Here is a 23,125-nt window from a genome sequence, read left to right on the forward strand (position 1 = left end):
TCTGGTCAATAAGAAGCAGCGCTGTGGGGCTCTGATCAATAAGAAGCAGCACTGTGGGGCTCTGATCAATAAGAAGCAGCGCTGTGGGGCTCTGATCAATAGGAAGCAGCGCTGTGGGGCTCTGATCAATAAGAAGCAGCGCTGTGGGGCTCTGATCAATACGAAGCAGCGCTGTGGGGCTCTGATCAATAAGAAGCAGCGCTGTGGGGCTCTGATCAATAAGAAGCAGCGCTGTGGGGCTCTGATCAATAAGAAGCAGCACTGTGGGGCTCTGATCAATAAGAAGCAGCGCTGTGGGGCTCTGATCAATAAGAAGCAGCGCTGTGGGGCTCTGATCGATAAGAAGCAGCGCTGTGGGGCTCTGATCAATAAGAAGCAGCACTGTGGGGTTCTGATCAATAAGAAGCAGCGCTGTGGGGCTCTGATCAATAAGAAGCAGCACTGTGGGGTTCTGATCAATAAGAAGCAGCGCTGTGGGGCTCTGATCAATAAGAAGCAGCACTGTGGGGCTCTGATCAATAAGAAGCAGCGCTGTGGGGCTCTGATCAATAAGAAGCAGCACTGTAGGGCTCTGATCACTATGAAGCAGCGCTGTGGGGCTCTGATCAATAAGAAGCAGCACTGTAGGGCTCTGATCAATAAGAAGCAGCGCTGTGGGGCTCTGATCAATAAGAAGCAGCGCTGTGGGGCTCTGATCAATAAGAAGCAGCACTGTGGGGTTCTGATCAATAAGAAGCAGCGCTGTGGGGCTCTGCTCAATAAGAAGCAGCACTGTAGGGCTCTGATCAATAAGAAGCAGCACTGTAGGGCTCTGATCACTATGAAGCAGCGCTGTGGGGCTCTGATCAATAAGAAGCAGCGCTGTGGGGCTCTGATCAATAAGAAGCAGCGCAGTGGGGCTCTGATCAATAAGAAGCAGCGCTGTGGGGCTCTGATCAATAAGAAGCAGCGCTGTGGGGCTCTGATCAATAAGAAGCAGCGCTGTGGGGTTCTGATCAATAAGAAGCAGCACTGTGGGGCTCTGATCAATAAGAAGCAGCACTGTAGGGCTCTGATCACTATGAAGCAGCGCTGTGGGGCTCTGATCAATAAGAAGCAGCGCTGTGGGGCTCTGATCAATAAGAAGCAGCACTGTAGGGCTCTGATCACTATGAAGCAGCGCTGTGGGGCTCTGATCAATAAGAAGCAGCACTGTGGGGCTCTGATCAATAAGAAGCAGCACTGTGGGGCTCTGATCAATAAGAAGCAGCGCTGTGGGGCTCTGATCAATAAGAAGCAGCACTGTAGGGCTCTGATCACTATGAAGCAGCGCTGTGGGGCTCTGATCAATAAGAAGCAGCACTGTAGGGCTCTGATCACTATGAAGCAGCGCTGTGGGGCTCTGATCAATAAGAAGCAGCACTGTAGGGCTCTGATCAATAAGAAGCAGCACTGTAGGGCTCTGATCACTATGAAGCAGCGCTGTGGGGCTCTGATCAATAAGAAGCAGCACTGTAGGGCTCTGATCACTATGAAGCAGCGCTGTGGGGCTCTGATCAATAAGAAGCAGCACTGTAGGGCTCTGATCAATAAGAAGCAGCACTGTAGGGCTCTGATCACTATGAAGCAGCGCTGTGGGGCTCTGATCAATAAGAAGCAGCACTGTAGGGCTCTGATCACTATGAAGCAGCGCTGTGGGGCTCTGATCAATAAGAAGCAGCGCTGTTGGGCTCTGATCAATACGAAGCAGTGCTGTGGGGCTCTGATCAATACGAAGCAGCGCTGTGGGGCTCTGATCAATGTGAAGCAGCACTGTAGGGCTCTGATCAATAAGAAGCAGCGCTGTGGGGCTCTGATCAATAAGAAGCAGCACTGTGGGGCTCTGAACTGGACAGATCGGACACCTGCTGCTCTTTGGCAGCTGTTTTGCATTCGTCAGACCCTTAATAAGGCCCTTAGGTGCTTTTTCCTCAAATTATTCTCATTTTTAAAATCTGTAAATAATATTTATTACCATCATGAGGCATGAATCTAGAAAACAATATGGCAACATTCTCCCACTTTCTTCCACACTGTTTCGGTAGTACTCACCTCATTGTACCATGCCACTTGCTAATATTGTCGAGTTTCTCTGAACCTAAATATATCTTATGAGCTAGAGCTAATATTAAAGAAAATAACTACATACCAGCCCTTACTTTAAAAAACAACAATGTTCACACGAGGCGAGCACGGACAGGAGGAGTGCTCCATTACTGAATAAACTATGGGTACAATCATTTGAAAAACGACAATCGGCCACATAAACAGTAATAATGTGAACTGCAAATTAGCAAAGTCAATATAATAAAAACAGCAAAAGCTCTGTGCTCAATGCCAAAAAGTGAACAAAAGGTGCGAGTAATACAGCAGTTGTTGCCCAAGTGTGATAAAACTAGAGGCGGGGACAGACTCAATGACGAGAATTCGAGTATAACATGTTTAATGTTTATGTATTCTGAATTTATTGTTTTGCTGAGTCTTTTGTGCCAAAATTGATGACAGTGTTTCTACCCTTAAGAGATTACCGGGTCATCATCAGGATGGAGTAAATTTATGGACTGACCAAGCATCAAGTCTCCGAAAAAGTATAGATGGAAATTGAGGGTTATAGCTTGAAGCCCTCGTTCCACTAGGGCTGTATGGGGGTTCTCCTCTACTTTGATTCACAATCCCTTACTGCCATCTAAACGGAAACCTCCTCGCCACAGAAACGTACTCAAATGTGCCATGATAAAAGCTGCGCTATCCTGTGTCTAATTCCCCTATCGTGCCTATTCATAAATACTTAAGGTGTCTAACACATGACTCATTAATCATACTAGTCGCTAAAGACAATATTCAGCTTTCTTCAGGGCGCATGATCAGGCGATGCTTCCAACTAAGTGCTAATGTGCCAGATCAGGGCCAAGTAATACGAGACCTCATATTACACACTCAAATCAAAGTCCTACCTTATAATAGATTATATTTAGGGTTAGCGTTCTGAAATTGTGACGGTGCAACGGATCTAACATCCGCATGCCGCTCACAGGAACCCTAATGATTATAAGATACATGCACATATTTTCTCTTTAGCACCGTTGGTCCTTCGGAAGAAGAAACCTGTTGTGGAAATCTCCTAATTCCACTATAGGCCAATGTCTCCAAAGTTGGCAGTGTCACAGCCACATCGCCCAACCTTTTACATATGTGGTGACATTAAACCGTTGATTTAGAACCAGCTTGGGCATGATTGGTAGTCCTCAAGGTAACAGGAGGGCACAGCAAGAGCGCTGAGCCGTAAACCACTCTCAGAATGCCCCATCACCCCGCAGGACTGGGAGTGACTCACACGCAGAGCGCGAGCCTTTGGGACAGGTGCAGGGGGCAGAGTGTGGGCAGTGCCACAGGGGCACTAAAACGGTCCATATGAGACATGCGTTTGCATATGAGAAGGGTGCCAAAATTCAAGCCCTCTAAATCAGAAGCGAGCTATGCCTTGCATAGTGGTAGACAAGTCCGAACTGTGGCTTGTGATTTGTGTAATTAAGAGTTGGGTGCATCGAATCAATGTAGGCACAGGAGGTTTGTGTTCAGTTGATATGTTTACACGCGGGCAGATTCGCATTAGACTGGCACACGACTCTCCCTCGGAATGTGCCTGCCTGCCACAACAGGAACACATATCAAAACATTATGTACAGAAGGGCACACCCTACCGATGGCACCCCCTTAAGGTCAGGATTGAAATGTCATCGTGGGAGCCAATCTATCTGTCTTGTCCCTGCCAAGACTCTGTCTGGTTGATGGATTAACTGGACAACGGCTTCGTTTCCAAGATGTTTTCCATCTCATACTCGTCAAAGGTGCTAAATCCATGGTGTCATCGGTATAATTAACAAAAACAAACACTAAATAAAAGGCAGCGTGGCAGACACAAAACCAAGCGAGCGTGGCACAGACGCCAGTCCCACCCATGCGCGCCTCCTAGAGTGGCTGCCGCCGGGACCCGTCCGCCCATCCTCCCTCCACGGACCTGAGTCCATTTTTAGGTCGAGGACTACCGGTCTGCCGAAAGGCAGAACCGGAAGTCGGAGATTTTATGGCTTGGAGAAGAGGGGCTTTAACCCGCCCCTCTTCTCCCCTGTTCTCCATTGGCTGGCCTCGTAAATACTGGCCAGCCACTGGAGAAGAGGTCAGTCATTCCAAACAGGCCCCGTCCTTTTCGGATCAGGGGGCGTGTTTTTTGCGAGAAGTCTCAAGGAGGAGACAACAGCAAAACACGCCCCCGAATCCGAAAAGGACGCTGCCTTTCTCCGAGGCATTTTTGCTCGGCCTCGGAGAAAGGCAGTGGTGTGCTTGTCTTCTCCCCCTGCTCTCAGCTCCCTCTGCCGCTCACCTGAATAGATTTCCTGCACGATCGGTAAATATTCTGTTTTCTCTCTGCCCACGTTGGGAAGGAAGTGTCCGTGCATCGTAAACGAGGCGGTTTCCCCAAGTCCGCACAATTAAATGTGCTAGATTAGAAAATTCAGATGCGGTGCACTTCAGGGAGCCCTTTTCTGGCGTGCTGGATGGAAAATATACTTCTGTATTAGAGCTATGAAGTGTCTGCCTGGCTTAGCGCGCGAGCCCGACTTAAAAATAAATAAATAATGGGAACAGTTGAGATTTCTTTGGTTTTAGTTTTCTGAAAATAGCTTCTAAGTTTTCTGCGTGTTATGGGAGAATCAAGATTAACATGGCACACGAGGGCCTCCGATAGCTTTGGTTAGAAGCGGCAGTGTTTATTTCACCGAGGAAATAAAATGTGCTGGGCGCATTTTTAAAAGGATAAACGTGTTTGCGTTAATGTTTTAAGTGCTGCGTGTGTTTTGGTTAGAGTCGTGGCGTGGCACACAAATGCTTCCACCGTCCCTCTGGAAACGCGTACACCTCGTTAAGCAATGAAAGTGTAAATTGGGGGCAGTTGCCCCTACGCTTGGGTTCTAAAGACAAAGAGGACCCCTGCTGGGCCCTTTCAGAGACAAAGAGACCGCTGCCGTGGGCGGGGGGCCGAGTTAAAATTCAACCTGAGACGGCACTACAAGTGTATGCCCCAGCGGGTAGTCATTGCCCATGTGAATGTGCTTGGTGGGTCACGAGGTGAAGGGACGGCCCGGCCCCTCCTCCCTCTGCCACAGGCTGGGGGCGGTGGGCACACTGGTCTCCTCCCCTTCCGACTTGAGCTCTCCTCTTGACCGTGTTAAACCGTGCAGTGCCAACAGTTTCGTCAGGTGTGCCCCCAGAGACTGCACCCCAAAGGCGGCTGCACACGGGCTTGAGGGGGCTTGGCGGTGACTTCACGCACAGAGCTGGAGGCAGGGGGCACGCTGCCGTGGAGGAGGGAAAACCAGCCTGCCAACTTTTTTAAGGCTCGGTTGGCAGGCGGCACCTTGACAGTTAACAGTTATTGGCCTGGCAAACGAACAGCGATTAACCGGCCTCATCAGAGGCAATGGGGGTGACGCCTATTTATAGCTCATCCTGTCTGTCGTATTTGTTTTTCCGCATTCTGGTGCTCAAAGTCCCGGATTAATCATGGGAAAGGCAAACTGCAAGTGACAGACAGACTGCAGTGCCAAGACAAAAACACCATCAGGTGCGCAGCTCACGCCTGAGACGACGTGTGATCTGCTGGCCGCATCTCTCTGCATTCCTTCCGTGCATGCCCTCCCCTGCAGAGACTGGCTGTCTGAGCACCGAGCCTCACTCCCAGCCGGACCAGCTCAGCTGTCCCTGGTACACGTTCCCACAGCAAACACCCGGGCCTGCAGGGGGCGCTGGCCCCCTCTCGCCTGCAGAGCACTGCTTTCCAGAGCAGGCCCTCATATTCCCTTCAAGCCTGTGCAGTCCCACCTCTCCACAGCAAGCACCCTGGACCTGACCTGTAGTGTATGCCCGTCCATTCTCACCTGGAGGACACTGGCTTTCCTGAGCAAACCGCCCCCCCCCCCCCCGCTTTTTCCTCCAGGTCCATCCAACACTGCCTGAACACAAAATGAAGGCTGCTTGTATTTTCCTCTGCGGAACATTTTTGATTTATTTTTTAGGTTTCGGCTAGCGAACAAGCATTTACAATGCAATGGTCTCGGCATTGGTAAAGTTAGAGCTGTTGGCATTGCTCGCGACATTTTTTTTGTTTATGTTTTTGTTTTTAAAACATGTAAAGAAACGGCATTGTTATTTACAATGTCAATAGCTTAATCAGTGTGATTAAGCTATTGACATTGTAAATAACAATGCCGTTTCTTTACATGTTTTAAAAACAAAAACATAAACAAAAAAAATGTCAGGAGCAATGCCAACAGCTCTAACTTTACCAATGCCGAGACCATTGCATTGTAAATGCTTGTTATTAGCTCCAGCCAGTTGCTTCTGCGCCTCCCGCTCACGGACATCGTTCTCACAGCTGCTCAGCGAGCCAGCGCCTCTCTCTGCCAGACTCCGCCGGACCCCAGGATGGCTGAAAATCAGGGCAACCCTGATCCGTGCATGAACAGCCATGATGACCCCGAAGCTCCTGAGACACAGGAGAGCGCGGAGACAAAGGTCGAAGAGGAGCTGCCGCCATTCGAGATTGTGTCAGGGTAAGAACTAACTTTCTCGAACTTCAAATGGGAATGTGCAAACGGAAAGTAAACCGTGTTTGTCAACTCCCCTAATCTAGGAGGCAGGCTCTCGTGTTTTTAGCCACAAAAGTGTTTGTTTTTTTTGTCCTTTTTTTAAAAAAAACGTTGTCCATTGTACAAATAGCCCTTGTTCTCGTGTATTAAATCAGTTGGTCATGAGTGTTCGTCATCTTTCGGTTCCAAAATCCCATATTGTTTGGTCCCAAATATTGCTTGGTAAAGATAACCAGAGCTCTACAGTTTCAATCACTGACAGCAGGCATCAATCTCTGTCTCCCCCTCCACCCTTCCTGTTTTTATACCATTCGCTGTAAAAACCTTGGTTAAAGTGTGTTGTAGTCTCGGTAAAACATTGCTTCCTAAGATGTCAATCAAATAAATAAATAGTAATACAATTTTACCAGAGTAAATGGTAAATGAAAACTAGGTAACATAGAAAATGAAGCAAATAAAATAGAAAAACGAACCAACAAAAAGCAAACACGCAGAACTCTTGTCTGTGATCGACCCTTAAAAGTAAGGCTGTCCTATCGGAACGTGATCTTAGGGTTTGTGGCATTTAAATGGTATAAGTGCTACAAGTGTCATGCTTAGAATTCCACAAGGAAGTGACAACTGACACTAAACAGATCTGAGCAAGAAAGGGGTTTAAGATTGACAAAAAAACCAAGTTAACAATAAAACTAACACCGACCAGACAGAAATGTACAGAAAACAAAATATCAAAGATTTTGGTTTGTGAAGGCAAGCAACTGCAGAGGGTACATTGGGGCAGGACTGAGGGGCCCTGGAAAAGCTGTCTGCATTCGCTTTCAAGGGGTGCCACAGGCAGTAAGGAGGTGCACCGGCACAGCTGCACATGATATGTCCTGAAGAGCAGGGGCCATGTAGGTTTGGGGTGAGGCGCACTTGTAGAGCTTGCGGCGGGTAGTGCCAGTGCTGAAGTAACAGGGAAGCCTGTGGGTTAGGAGTGAGTGCACTGACAGAGATCTGTGTGGGTCCCAGCACTGGCTAGCAGGGGAAGCAGCACTGGCTGAGATGTTTGCAGCTATAAGTCCTAGAATTGCATGGACGCTCCAGGATGGCAAACAACCATTACAACACTGTCAGTACAGCGCACTACCTTTACCACACAGTCATTACAACGCAACATCCTTTACAACGCATGCCATTACAACGCAGCCATTTCAACGCATGTCACTCCAACGTATGCCATTACAAAGCATGCCACTACAACGCATGCCATTACAACGCAAGGTAAGTAATGGGAAACAGTCATTTTTACCCCTACACTCTCCAACACTTACCCTACTGTTGCACTCACTGGAGTGGGAATAGTAATTTTTACCCCTACACTATCCCACATTTACACTACTGTTGCCCTAAAAGTATTATGCGTTGTAATGGAATGCGTTGTAATGGAATGCGTTGTAAGCGTAGTTTCTAAAAATGAGTTGTAATGGCATGCGTTGTAAAATCATGTGTTGTAATGGATATTGCGATGTAAAAACTGTGTTGTAAAGGCATGCGTTGTAAAAGTTTGTAACGTGTCCTATTCCTCCAGGATAGGAAAGTGGTGCATTCACAGAGTTCTGTGTGGGTCCGAGAAATACATTAGCAGGAAATCTGCACAGGCTGAGATTTTGTGGACATTAGTAATGTACAGAATTGTGAAGCGCAGGTTAGTAGCGAGGGGACCTCTCTGAAGGCCCCAGTGCTGGAGCAGCCCAGGGATGCTGCTCAACAGGATATGGACCAGGTGTATTAGTAAGGCTGCATAAACGGTTCTGTATTGGGAAACAATGTAGAGATACTCCAAGCCGTATGATGCACTGGCGAGCAGTATAAGGGGTTCTATGAGTAAACAGTAGGGAGTAAGTGCAGCAGGTCAGTACTGAGGCTAGTTCATAGACGTGTGTATACATGGGACCTAAAGCTGATTGAGCGGGGGCACGAGAGCAGAACGAGGGGTGGGGGGAGATGTTGGCACCAGTGCTTAATTTGTAAAAACAGAAGGGCCAGGGCCCTCATCAGGAGACCACTGCAGCTTGCACCACACATTGCCGCTGCCAGTGTTGCCAATGACACTACCAACACAACTACTGACAATCACACTACTAGGGCTTGGGCGGCGGGTATTGTTTCTACTACTTACTGGTAATCACATTACTCCTAGTCCTACTCTCGCTTCTCTCCGTTACGCAATGAGGCCCCTGCGCCTCGTAGACACACCCCCTACCAAAATAAAAAGGCACCGCCCCCTCCACCATACCTGTATGTACCAGGCCACCATAGACACAGTTGGCCGGGCCACTCGAAGGGAGGGAGGGCTGTAACGGAGAGAAGCGAGAGTAGGACCAGAAGTAATGTGATTACCGTTAAGTAATAGAAACATTACCTCCACGTCCCTCTCGCTTCTCTCCATTACGCAATGAGACATACCAAGCCAAAGATAAACCAGGCGAACTGTCCAAGCACAAGCCCAGAACATCAGAACCAAATGCACCAAAGAAGGTCAAACAAACAGGAAAGACAAGCCAGACGCAACACAGTTGACCGCATCCCAGAGGCAAGCCCAGCCCCAAACACGGGCAAGAAAGAAGACCCACAAAAGAAGGAGCCGAGGACCGCCCCAAGCCAGCAAGCCGACAAAAAGGGACGAAAAAACAGCAGAGCCAGAAGGCGCAACCCCCCATAGAGGAAAGAAACAAGCATTTACAATGCAATGGTCTCGGCATTGTTAAAGTTAGAGCTATTGGCATTGCTCATGACATTGTTTTTGTTTTTAAAACATTTAAAGAAACGGCATTGTTATTTACAATGTCAATAGCTTAATCTCTCTCAAATGCGGGACCTATTGCATTTGCACCCACACACAGAGTCACACACACAAAGCCACCCACACACACAGAGCCAGCCACACACACACAGAGCCACCCACACACACAGAGCCACCCACACACACAGAGCCACCTACACAGAGCTATTCACATAGAGCAACCTACACACAAATAGAGCCACCCACGCATAGAGCCACCTACAAAAAAAAGCCAGCCACACACATACACACACACACATAGAGCCTCACACACACATAGAGCCACCCACAGAGCCGCAATGTGTGGCGCAAGCTGCCCTGGCACTTATATGTTTTTTACTTCTATATATATATTTTTTCATAAATTAAGCACTGCAGTAACCACAAACTGTTCTGAGCATCAGTATGACGGTTCTTCTTAAATTCCTGTGTCTGGCCACAGATAAAAGGATCGTGACTTCAAAGGGAGGTGCTCAGAGTTCAACCCCGCAGCTAGGAAGAGTGGACAGCAACTGGTAATTGATGGTAATAGCCCGCGCAGGCAGCCTCGCTCTGAAAGGGAGACCGGCTCTTACATGGCTGGTCAGTGGTCAGGACTGACATTCCGAAATGGCTGCCGAAGTTGCACTACCGGACAACCACTGCGGATAGTCATTCCTTTGTGTTTTGGAAGCTGAGAGCGGGCGCAGTGACAGTAAGTGGGCAGAGAGGGGAGGGCAGCCAGGGAGCTGCACACAGTCACGGCGGAGGAGGCAGCGTCTAAGTGCAGGTGTGTGTTCCCTCACCCACAGCACCTGCAGCCCCTCGGGGGCGCCTCCTGCCCCAAGCCACCTTCTCCTTGCAGAATATTCTCCAGGAGGAATTTTGGAGACCTCAAGAAATCTACACAGAAAGTTCTGGACCCGAAGAAGGACGTCTTGACCCGCCTGAAGCACCTGCGAGCCGTGCTGGGTAAGAGAGAAGGGGGGGGGGGTGAGAGGAGACACACACTCGGAAAGAGGGTGCAAGGTAGGCTCTGTTGTCACTCCTGGCAAAGCACATCACCATTGTTAGTATTCCAACCTGAAAATGCACTTTAGCAAGACTAACCTCCCCATACTTTTCACGGCAGTTCAACACCGCTGTAGAAAAGATGTAGGATTGCTGTATTTGTACGCGAAGCTTCACACAGAAACAACAAGTTAGTTAAATCGGCTCCGGTAAGAAGTTGTGCAATTAAAAAGTACAGTAGACTTCCTGAAAAGCGCGTGCACAATGTAATCAAAACAACGAGTAGCTGCAACACTACTGGAAAACATAGTATGTATGGTCCTTTGAGGTCCATGACTTCCGGGGTCTGTCATGGCTAACCTCCATTGACCGACACAAGGCGGTCTTCCCGGCAAATGGCATACTTCTAGACAAGGCTCGCTCGCTACATAGCGTTTCCCGTTCCTATGTCATACCTTTACGCATAGGAGGTACCTACCAGTTATTATAGAGCCCATCCTCTAACACATCGAAGTATAAATCGTCGGTAACGGGCCAGTAAAAATAAAAAGGATTGCAATCACATTAAGCTGCAATGTGCAACTGCCTCTGGTTTTTCCCAGCCGTCCACATGTTAGTCTTTCAGGTAATCTGTAACAAGCAATAATGTTAACTCATACCGTCAGCTCAGAGCTCACACGTGCGGGTAGCGACCACCTCCAATTTCCAAGGCGTCTAGCGTCACAAACATGGTCATAGCAATAGAAGAAAGACTGTAGCGGCTAATTGTAAGATCAAGCATGGAGGCGGAGGCAAGAGGTGCCCCGTTCTCTTCTCGTTCATTGAACTGCAGTGAGCCTAACTACCGCGCGCCATGGTAAAGAAAGTTGCAAGCAGGTAGAACTTACAAGATGGTACGTTCCACAGCGGCTTTTTCCCCACCCCTTTAAGGGGGGCTCGCGCTCCGCTCGTTGGTGCGTACCAACGCACGAGCCAGCTGGAGGGGCAGGGGCGAGGAATGAGGAGATTACTTCTTCAGTCTTTTGTCTCCGTGCCGAGTAGCTGATTGGCTATGTAAGCGGTCGAATCCAAGAGAGCCGAGGAGTACCGGCTCGACGCTCCGAAAGTAAAAGAGATAGCGTGTGTGCGTGGGAGCAACGCCGGGGCACCACCGCCTTTCTCCGAGGCACAGCAGAAAATGCCTCGGAGAAAGGGAGTATCCTTTTCGGATTGGGGGGCGTGTTTTGCTGTTGTCTCCTCCCTGAGACTTCTCGCAAAAAACACGCCCCCCGATCCGAAAAGGACGGGGCCTAATCGGAGTGACTGGACCTCTTCTCCAGTGGCTGGCCAGCATTTACGAGGCCAGCCAATGGAGAACAGGAGAGAAGAGGGGCGGGTGCAAGCCCCTCTTCTCAAAGTCACTCCAACTCATTAAATCTCGGAGCGAGACTGCGCAAGCGCAGCCTTTCGCAGCCGAGACCTAAAAAGGGGAACACCAGAGAGCCACCAAACAGGATGGAATGCCCCAAGAGGGACACATCCACCGAAGGAAGGACCACCCCACAAAGAACCAGGAGACCAGACCGACCAAGAGCCCCGGCAGCGGACCGCCAAGCCCCGAAAAGCCAGCCGGAGCACCAGAGGCAGAGAAACTGAAAAGGGAACCATGTGGGCACGAGCATACCAAGCGCCCAACCAACAGGCAATGCAGAGCAGAAGGAGACCAGGCAGACCCCAAAAAAGCACTCGCACAGCAGAGGCGACCAAAGTCGAGAGACCAAGGCATCGCCAGCCACGAAGCCGCAACAGCAAGACGCCCGCCCTGGAAACGCCAGAGAAGGCACCAGGAGAAAAGGAGACTACTGGGCCACAAAACAGGAGAATCCAAACCACCACCAGCTCCAACAACAGAGGAACCAAAAGAAGCGGAAAAGCAGGAGGTCCCAGCAAAAACCAGACTCCCAACCCACCAAACCAAGACCCCGGAACAAGGCCAACAGAGGAACAGCCATCAGGGCAATCCACACCCGGGCCCCACAGCAAACAGTCCAGAGCCCAAACAGCAGGAACCGGAAAGGCCCAGACAGAACAGCGACCCCCAAAAACTGCAGGAGACACAGACAAATGGGGACGCGCAGGAACACCACCCACAAAAAGAAAGCAGCCAAGAACGCCCAGAGCCAAAAGACAAACACCCCACCAGGAAGAACCACCACAACCAACCCGCCACAGGACAGGCGCACATGGGACAACCCAAGCCAGGAGCACAGCCTGAGAAACCGGCAGCATGGCGAAACCCAGAAGCCAACCCCCCCCCCCCCCCCCCCCCCCAGGCCGAAACGGCCCACAGAAGGAAGAGGAACGGGGAACAGCACACCGGAAAATCCAGGGGACCCTGGCAGGAACAAGGGGCAGCCACAACAGCCCACCAGCCACCAAAAGGACCCAGCAGGCCAGCCGAGGAGGCTGCCACAGGTGCCCCAAGGACCAAAAGAAGCAGTGGCCAAAAGAGGAGCCAAAAAGGAACCAAGCAGAACGCACAGGGCCACAGCGCTGCCCCCAACCACCCAGAAACGGGAGAAGCAGGAGCTGGAGAACACCGACTGAAGAGGACAAAGCCCCAATAGGACCACAGAAAGCCACAAAACACAGACCACAGACCAGGAGAGCCACGCCAAGAGCACCAGGCACACCCAGGCATCCATCCCGGAACAAATCAGGCCTGATCCCGCCAAACCCCAGGGAGCAGAGGAAAACAGGCACCTCACGGCGGCCCGGCCAGAGGAAGAGGTGGTAGCGAAGCCCACCGCACCCGGCAAGCCCAGACAGACACTCAACCAGGAGCGAACCAGGGACGACAACGCCAAATGCCTGAGAACAGATGCGGGCCGAAGGACGAAAGGACGCAGGCCAGACCAGCAGACGCAACACCCCGGACGACCACAGGACGGGACAACAGCATCTGGGAAACCGGCACACTTGTCCCACCAGCACAACAAGGCAGGCAAAGTCAAAACCAGAGGCCAGCAAAAAGATCGAAAAGCCACCACAAGCCGGCAAACCATCTGAACAGCAGGCAAAGAGGCCAAGCACAAGAAACCGCCAACAGGCGGAATCAATACGGAACAACCAGGCAGGAAGAAGCAACCACGGCACTCCACCAAACATCGCATAGGGGAAACCGAATAGAAGGACCACCGCCACACTCAAGGGGAAGAAACTGCACACAGAAAAGCCCCCAGAGCAACGAGCAACAGCCCAAACAGACACCGAAGCCGAAAACAGGGACCCCGGCAGGAGCGCACACACACCCCCACTCCACCAGCCCACAGGAAGCCGAGAACAGAGGAAGCACAGATGAAGGCCAGCCCAAAGCCCAGCTCAGCATCCAACACGGACGCCCAGCAGCCCGGGGGATGTCCCCAGAAAAAACAGCGCCAGACCCACAAGCATCGCAACGCAGACACAGAGGTAGAGCACAGGAAAACTCACAAGCAATGGGAAAAGGACAGCCCACCCATCAGGAAACAACCCAACAATAAAAAACATAGCACCCCCATGCAGAAAACAAAAAAGGACGTCCAACCCAGACGGACGGAGGGGTAAAGGGGCACCACAGCCACCACCAACCAACCCCCACCACAAAGGCTGAGAGGCCTAGCACCTGAAAAAGAAGAGCCAAAAGGGTAGCAGCACCAGCACCCAGGGGCCCAACAAAGCAGCGCGACAGCCAGAGCACCGATCCGAAGCGCAGCGACAAGTCCAGGTACAGCCGCAGGCAAAGGAGGCCCCAAAACCCAGGAACCACTGTAGAGCCGAACCCGCACGGGTAACCGAGCAGCGCCAGATAGGGGCAGACACGACCACCAGGACGTAGGGAAGCCCCCGCAGCCACTGCCAGAGGACAAGCTCCCACAAGGAAGGAAAGTGTCAAAACCAGAAGAAAAGGCCAGGCGGACAAGAAAAGCCACAAAGACAACCCAGGCAAGACAAAAGGCCCAAAGCAGCAAAGCAACCCCATCCATGAACAGGAGAGGCAGGGGGGACCAGCCGGAGGCCCAGGCACCCACAGCCAGAGGCCACACCCAAAGACCAGAGGCTGACCATCCCGCGCAGGAGCACGCCCGCACCAACTCCCGAAGCAGGAATGGGACTCCGAGCCCAAATGCCAAGTCCAAGCAAGAGACAGACGCCAGGCCCAAGGAGCCCGCACGAGACCGCAGCACAGCCAACGGCCAAGAATCGCACCCCACAGAGACAGCCACAACCACTCCCGAACACCATCGAGAGAGAAACCGGACCCAGAACCATGGAGGCCGCTGCACCGCCAACAGCCACCAAATGCACCCCACAAAGGCACACCAAAGGGACACCAGCCAGAGGCAGCCACAAACACCACGGAGCGAGAAACCGGCCCCAGAGCACCACCAGAGAAAGGCACAGCAGACCACCGGGCAGGAGAACCAAAACAGCACAAATAAGGGAAAAATACTGTTGCACCGCGAGCAGGCACCGTCCCCCACGTGGGCCACAGGAGAGCACCCCAGGCCACACCACTAAAGGAGAGAGGCAACCACCCCAGGCATCCCAACCGGAACCCAACAGGCCAGAAAACGCAAATACCTAGCATCCACCCCCACGCCGCAATGCCCGCACGAAGTAAGAGGCGCGACGCAGGGCAACAAGGGAACACCGTGTGCCCGACAAACTCACACCAGGACTGCATGCACGCCAATGCGGAGGACGAGCCACGTGCCGCGCCAGGGAGCCCACAGCACCAGGAATACCCAGGCAGTCTCCCCAACAAGGCACTAAGCGGGCCGACCCTGCACAACCTCAGGGAGCAGACAAGACCAGGGGCCGACAAGGGGATATGGCGGGAGGCCCAACAAATACCCCCACCCCCAGCCACCCCATTGTCCTGTTCTCCCTAGCAGTGCGCTGCGGGCCTAGGAGATTCGGGAAAGTGGGAGTTCGGGGATTAGGGCGAGCACAATGACCACCCACACTCAGTACTGTAGTCGGAAGCCCTGCCCCCGAGCGGGCTGCCTCCCTTTATTGGCTCCCCGCAGGCCACGCCTGGCCTGCGGATGTAGGTGTGTGTGTTCGATGTCGTTACAACAACTAGACTGCAGTCATTACATCCCTACCAAACTCCGGGGTCTTTCCCCCCCCCCCCCAACATTTCTCTGAACAGGATATGACAGTCATTTTCCACGTTTATGTTGTGATACTTGCGGTTTCCCCTGACGTCGGGTGTTCGGTCTCAGCCAGCAGGCAAAATCTCTCAGTCTTTGACTGGGCTGGGGGTTTGGCCTCAACCCATATCTCCCCGATCGGGGCCCCTCGTTCGGCGTCATGGTCCGAGGGGTACCCGGGGCTGCCACGGGTGGAGGAACTGTCTCAGTCCCCCCTGGTACGGCTGGCGTACGGTCTACGGTGGCCTGCTCTTCCTCTTCCAGCACGGTGTTCTCTAGAGGCAATCCGTCTTCAGTGCCCCTTCCTCCGTCCGCCGGTGACATAGCTCTGAACCAGGAGGCGTTTCTTGTCACTGTCTCGCCTCCTCTCCTGGCGGTGACCATGGTCCCTTTTACGGCCTCGACAGTCCAGAGGCCGGGTTCAAAACGGGTTTGAAATTTGCCCCCGGGCCGCCTATTTTTAATGATCACCTGTGTCCCCAGCAAGGGTATCTTGGATGCGGCCCTCCGGCGGTGGTTGGCTCGTCTATTGCTTTGTTTGCGTCTCTCCTGGGTCCCCTCCTGGTCAACGGGCGCCTGCGTCCACTCCCGGCTACTGGGGAGGAGGTCCCTCCTGGCCCCTTGGAACATGAGGCTCCACAGGCTCCTTTGGGTGGTGCAATGGGGCGTGCTCCTATATTCCCTTAGGAATTCATGAAGTCGTTGTTCTGGGTCAGCCTGTTCCACCAGGGCTATGCGAAATGTCTTGTTTAGGGTGCGCATAAAACGTTCTACTTCTCCGTTGGCTTGAGGCCATTGGGGTGTGATACGCCTGTGCCGGATCCCCCTTTGACTGAGGTAGGTGGCAAATTCCGCTCCCTGAAACGGTGGCCCGTTGTCACTGCGGAGTTCTTTGGGATAGCCGAACATGGAGAATATCTTTTCGAGGGCTGGCCCCACCTGTCCAAACGCCGTGGACCTCACCTTCTCTGCCACGGGGTACTTGGAATACGCATCTACCACCACCAGAGTGTGTCCCTCACCGGGGAAACTCCCAAAATCCACACTAACACTTTCCCAGGGTACTAGGCTGGCGTCCTCCGTGATGATTGGTTGGGGTCGGTCCGGCTCGCCTGTGAGCTGGCAGGCCAGGCAGCTCCGGACATGCTCTTCGACCATCTGGTCCAGCCCCGGGAACCACATCTTCTCTCGGATTCTGGCTTTCATTTTGGTGGTCCCTTGATGCCCCCCGTGGGCAAGTTGGATCGCCCGCTGCCTCAGGGTCAACGGTATGATTAGCCGGGGCCCACGTAGCAGTATGCCATCTTCGGTAGCGCTAAGTTCATGCCGGATGCGCCACATCTGGGTGAGTGATTCTCTGTCTTCTTGCGCCCATGCATTTGCTTGGTGTAGGTATCCCGTCCAGGACCCCTCCTGAACTGCTTTCAAAGTCTGCCGGTATACTGAATCCAGTTCAGCCCCTTCCTTGATGTCGTCCAGCGTCATGTTCTGGGGGCATGCTGTGAGGGCAACCCACTGGGCAAATTCATCGCATGCTTCATCTGTCCCCGTCTGGTCCGGGGCAGGTGGGTGACGGGATAGAAAGTCCGCCGGGTTTTTTGCCCCGGGGCGATACACTACTTCCATCTCGTACGGTTGCAGTTGGACCGCCCATCTCTCTATCCGCGGAGGCGGATGGGGTGAGGTACCTTTGAATAGTGACACTAGTGGCTGGTGGTCGGTGACCATAACGAATGGGTGCCCTCGTAGGTATAGATGGAAGTGGTTGCAAGCCCATTTTATGGCAAGTGCCTCACGTTCGATTTGGGCGTACCTCGCTTCGGTTGGAGTGAGGGCTTTGCTGGCAAAACTCAGTGCCGTCCACTGGCCCGGCCCTTGTTCCTGGGTGAGTACCGCACCCAGCCCTACGGGGCTCGCATCAACCAGTACTTCTGTCCGCTTCTTGGGATCAAAGTAGGCCAGCGTGGCTTTTTCCAGGAGTGCCGTCTTGATCCCCTGGAAAGCTTCCTCTTCCTTCGGCCCCCAGCTCCACGGGGTGTCAGTTCTCGTCAAAGCGCGAAGCGGCTCGCTCCACGTTGCCAAGCCCGGGATGAACCGTCCGCAGTAAGTTGCCATGCCAAGGAAACTCCTGACTTCCGTGGGTGATGTTGGGGCTGGGGCGTCCTTGATGGCTTTAGACTTCCGAGGATCCACCTGAATCCCTTCCTGACTAAACACGTAGCCGAAGAATTCGATCTTGGGTTGAAAGAATTGGCACTTGTCTTTGTGTAGCGTCGCACCATGAGCACTCAGTCTCCCCAGGGTGTCTCGCAGGTGTTTGTGATGTTCGGCCGCCGTCGCCGAGTGGATGAGGATGTCATCGCTGACGTTGATGACTCCCGGCAGCCCCGACAGCAGCTCCCGGATGGTATTTTGAAATACCTCGGCCGCCGAGGATATCCCGAAGTTAAGTCTTTTGTAACGCCGGAGTCCTATGTGAGTGCTAAACGTAGTTATGAACCTGCTGTCTTCAGCCAGGGGCAGCTGGTGGTAGCCGGCGTTCAGGTCAATCTTTGAAAACCACCTTGATCCGTTCACATCGGCAATGATATCGTCCATTGTTGGGGTCAGGTGACGTTCCCTCTTGATGGCACGATTGGGCAGTCTCATGTCTATGCATAGCCTAATGGCTCCCGGCTGTCACGGTTTCTCTACGATCACCATGGGTGACACCCACGGGGTGGGCCCCGAGACCTTTTCAATGACTCCTAGGTTTTCCAGGTTCTCCAGTTCTTTTTCCACCACCGGTCTCAAATGGAACGGGATTCGGCGATGCCTCAACGCCGTCGGCTTGATCGTTTTGTCGATGTGCAGTCGTATCGGGTCACATTTGATGCATCCCAGGCCCTTGAAGAGTTCAGGAAATTGAGCCAGTAGCTCATCCACCTGATGTGTTCGGACTCGGTGTGCGAAGGCTATTAGCTTTAGATCCTCCGCCGTGTGGCTACTCAGCAGCGTTTCTGCCTCTCTGTCAATGATGTGTACTGTTGCTGTTACCTCGACTTCATCCGCCTTGATGGGTACAATCATCTTCCCTTTTAGTGGGAGAGGGGTATGGGCCCCATACGCAAAAATCCTTGTTCTGGATGGTATTAGCTGTGGCCTAGGCCGTAGTTGATTGAACTGTTGCAGTCCCATCACATTCACTGTGGCCCCGGTGTCGATTATGGCTTTGACCTCATTCCCTCCCAACTGGACAGTGCACGTCGGTTGGGGCCTCCTTCTGCGCTTCAGCTCCTGTGCGAAGGATATGATGTGCACCTCTTCGTCCTCCGAGTCGGAGTAGTCGTCCACCGTAGGCAGGTATCTTTCTTGGGCAACCCTGGCTCCTTCCAAAGGCATCGGGTCATCTAGAGATAGTTGCCGCACCGCTTTCGGTAACGACTTGGGTTTCCACTGCCCTTTGGCGGGGTTTCACCGTCGACAGACAGACGCGAAGTGGTTCGGGACCCCGCAATTCGTGCATGTCTTTCCCTGTGCAGGGCATTCTTTGGCTGCATGTGGTTCGTATCCGCAGTATCCACATTTTGCTCGTGAGCCTTCCTTCCGGGTGCCCCTGTGATTCTTATTCCTAGCTGTCATCTTTACTGCATCCACCTTTTCCGTCTTGAGGTTGTCGCACTTTCCCGCTTGCTTGTTCAGGGCTTGGTCCATAGCCGTTGCCCTTACCGCGGACAGGTCGTGCGACCGGGCTAGTATTAGTATGTCCTCAAGCGAGATGCCTGGTTTTCTTAGGATAAAGCCCCTTAACGTCTTATCCCTGCAGCCTTGGATGATCTGTCTTCGTATGGCTCTGGGTTGGTCTTCATTGGTGCACGTGCTTGCGAGTTCCCTCACTCGGGCGTAGAATCGGTCCATAGATTCACCTTCCCGCTGCCGTGCCTGCCCCAGCTTAAACACTTCAAAATCCAGATTCAACTGTGGGTCAAAGTAGCCATTAATGGCCTGGACAGCCGCATCATAGTCGTTCACCGTGCCCGTGTTAGGTAAGTGCTTGAAGAGTTTGAAAATTTCCTCCCCTGCATAGTGGAGTAAAAGCGACCTTTTGATTGCTCCATCCGTCTCCCTGGATGCCATGAAGTAATTCTCTAGGCGCTCCAGCCATAGCTTCCATCTCGGGGATGCGGTGGAGGGATCCTCCACCTCGCTGAACGGTGGCAGGACTCCGGATGCGGCGTGCTGGTATAGGACATGGGCAGGAGTCGCCGGTTCATCATCAGCCATGGCTCGGCCCTTCTGGCGTGGGTCGACTTGGCCAGATCAGGGAGTGATGGCGACGACTCGCTTTGGCCCGTGCTTGGTGGTGATTATTTTCCCTTCCTTCGGGCCTTTTGCTGCCCCTTTTCAGCTGTGGGGCTGTCCTCGACGTCGCGCGTGTCTCCCTCCTTTCCTTCGCGCCATCCTCGCCACGTGCGTCTGGGCCTCCTGTTCGCGCCACCCACGTGTGTACCGGTAGGCCGTTTGTTACTGCGCATGCGCGCAGGGCTCCTGGTTGTGTGGGCCGCGCTCCGCGCGGCGATTCCGCTCCTTCCCCTCCGTCGCGGCGTGCTCGTGCCTCGCCCGCCCTCCTGGATCCTTCACCGCTCACCGGGGTTGGGCCACCTCGTCTTGGGGCCCGCTCACCTCTCGATTGCGTTATGGGGTTGTGGGGGTCCCCGGTGTCACCCCGACTTTCTCTTAGCTTGTCGTCGTCGGGTGGATGCGCGTGGGACCGGATCCCACCCTCGTCGCCAGTGTCCTGTTCTCCCTAGCAGTGCGCTGTGGGCCTAGGAGATTCGGGATAGTGGGAGTTCGGGGATTAGGGCGAGCACAATGACCAGCCACACTCAGTACTGTAGTCGGAAGCCCTGCCCCCGAGCGGGCTGCCTCCCTTTATTGGCTCCCCGCAGGCCACGCCTGGCCTGCGGATGTAGGGGTGTGTGTTCGATGTCGTTACAACAACTAGACCGCAGTCATTACACCCATCAGAAACAACCACCGACCGGAGAAACGCCAAGCAAACCTCGGGCCAGCGGAAACTAGCCCCGGCCACAGGCCATGCCCATCCTGACCGGAGCAAGGCACCGCCGACTTCCGGCCTTGGAGCAAAAACAGGCAACCAGTAAAGGACATCACTCAACCGAAACGTGGAAACAAGGACGACACAGCGGGAACCAACAGTCCCTGCACACACCCACAAGCCGGCCGGAGAAAGGCACAGCAAACCTCCGGCCAGCGGAAGCAGCTGAGACCACAGGCCACGTCCACCCCGACCGAAGGAAAGCACCGCCGACCTCCGGCCAAGGCAAAAACATGCAGGAGAATGCGCCAAACCACAGGGAACGCACCCCTGCAGAGAAGGAGACAGACTCCCCAGCACTGGCACACTCCCACAAGCCGGCCGGAGGAAAGCAGCGCAGACCTCCGGCCTGGTAAGAGAAGGAACGAGGAAGGAGCCCTGATCCACCACCCTGAGGCAGACCCACTCTCCCTCTTACCTGAAAGGATGACCCCCTCTCAGTAGAGAGCCAGAAGAGAATTTAGAAGCTGGCCCTTGCGACCGCCGGCACCGCGTGGCCAGAAACAGGGCCAACAGGAACACGCTGAAGTGAGCACCCCGAACAAGAACACACACCGAATCCAAAGAAAACAAAGAAGAAGTAAACTAACACATGAGCGAGCGCGCCACACCCACCCCACCATGTCTACAGACTGGTACGGGGTGTGTCTACGAGGCGCAGTGGCCTCATTGCATAACGGAGAGAAGCGAGAGGGACGTGGAGGTATTAGCCATTTTTACTGACTAAATAATAAACAACTATTGTTGTGATCATCTTCAAATAAGCTAAACAGTGCCATCATGTGGCAGATAGTGATAAGCGCTGGTGTTGACAATCAAGTGCAGGTGCTGAGTACCGGAAACCACTGGCTCAAATTAAGCACTGGTTGCCGCTCAACACTGGGTCCGGGCTTTAACTCTGCAACAGAAGAGGCTTCAGACCGGGCCTGGGGATGTTGGCATTATGTGGTCACTAACACTAAAGCAGGAGTGTCGGAGGGAGGGTCGGAAATGAAAGCTAGGAGGCCGTATTGGGTGTGCAATCATGGCAAGGTGTTTATTGTAGGTCACATTACAGGTGCTGTGATGGAGAAAACAAAAAAATCGGTTGATTCGTTGCTGGAGTTGTGGATTTGTGGTGCAGTCCTTCCAGATACACAGGTGGGCGGTTCGTCGTAGGTGGAGAGCCTGGTTTCTCAAATAAGGGATGCCTCTAGGTCCACTGGTGTGTCCCCGGGATACTAAAAAAAAAACAAGAAACAAGCGTGGTCAGTTGGCTGCTCTATAAAGCTCCTCCTGTCACCTTTCACCGTTCTGTGTGCTCAAAGTGCTGTACAATAAGGAGGACGGTGGGACATGTGTGGTAGGGGAGTGCAGGGATAGAGCGGATCGACGAGAGAAGTGACTGAGAAAAAAGAAAAAAAAAATGTGCTTTTCCTTTACTTTCGGGAAGGGTGGTGGGTTTGGGGTTCGAGGATCTGTCTTACTTTGACATGTACTCTCAGGGATAAATATGGAGAAACAACAAAAAGAAACCATGCAATCTGAAAAATTTCACAAGGCCAAAAGTAAATTAAACCAAGGGCTCAGGTAGGTGTCGTTTTAATCTACGGTTCACGACACCCGCCTGTTTCTGCCTCACCCTGCACTTTCAGTTCGCCCCCCTTCTTCACCCCCCCTTTTCCCTTCGTCTTCCCCTTAACTGTCCCCAGTTACTGCTGCACTCACCGCCACGGCCGTAACTCTCCAGAGTTACGGCTTCACATTCGCGTCTCCCGGGGGCGTCCACGTTTCCGGTTCTTCGGCAGCGCTGGAGAGGTGGGCGGTCCTCGGGACATCCTCGTTCGGCTCCGCAAGGTGTTCCGGTGTCCTGGTTTCTTCCCACTTGGTTTCCTTCGCGTCCTCCGGTCCCCTGTACTCCGCGTCTTCCTGGTTGTGTCCGTCTTCTCGCGCCGGGTCCTTTTTCCACGCCTCCCTCGCTGATTGGTCGTCGGCCTCCGATCGTGGGGTATGCAGTCTCCATCCTTGTCCTTCCTGACAAGGAGTTAAGCACACATGATGATGATGACTCTGAGAGGCTGCTCTAGCGCTGCGAGGGTCAGCTGAAACAAACTTTGTTGACCTCCTTTTCCACAAATTCCCTCACTATCATCCTCCAAAAAGGACCCTCTTCTATCCATAGCCCCTTTCTCACTTGTATTTCATTTGCTTTATAGTGCTACTCACACCAGTGAAGGGCGTCAGAGCACTGAAATGTGACCTAAGACAGTGAGGGCTCCAAGGTGTGGGAGTCGTATACCATCTATACTGGCGGGCAGGATATATTAAGAGTGCTTGGTCTGGAAAAACACAAACTCAGACTTGAATACATAACACAGTTGTTGGCTTTCCC

At 52.8% G+C, this 23,125-nt stretch overlaps 1 protein-coding gene and 1 long non-coding RNA gene across 4 annotated transcripts in view; one reads left to right on the forward strand and one right to left on the reverse strand.

Annotated features, from left to right (window-relative positions):
• The first annotated feature begins 3,960 nt into the window (after window positions 1–3,960).
• LOC146869581 (C->U-editing enzyme APOBEC-2-like) overlaps window positions 3,961–23,125 on the forward strand; it is a 30,079-nt gene continuing 10,914 nt past the window's right edge. Inside the window, exons 1-2 of one of the 3 annotated variants that reach the window (XM_085606510.1) lie at window positions 3,961–4,052; window positions 6,402–6,629. In XM_085606510.1, the coding sequence (XP_085462636.1) occupies window positions 6,502–6,629 (128 nt within the window). In that variant the 5' untranslated portion in view covers window positions 3,961–4,052; window positions 6,402–6,501. Of the gene's footprint in view, window positions 4,053–6,279; window positions 6,630–23,125 lie in introns of those variants that run through there. The other 2 variants (XM_085606526.1, XR_014961800.1) reach the window with 2 other exon arrangements.
• On the reverse strand, window positions 21,765–22,733 carry LOC146869582 (uncharacterized). The gene is made up of 2 exons (XR_014961801.1): window positions 22,462–22,733; window positions 21,765–21,974 (listed from the first exon to the last, which is right to left on the reverse strand). It is a non-coding gene; the product is annotated as an uncharacterized LOC146869582 (long non-coding RNA).

The sequence above is a fragment of the Triturus cristatus genome, chromosome 1_1 (genome assembly GCF_964204655.1).
Source record: "Triturus cristatus chromosome 1_1, aTriCri1.1, whole genome shotgun sequence".
Lineage (NCBI taxonomy): Eukaryota > Metazoa > Chordata > Amphibia > Caudata > Salamandridae > Triturus > Triturus cristatus.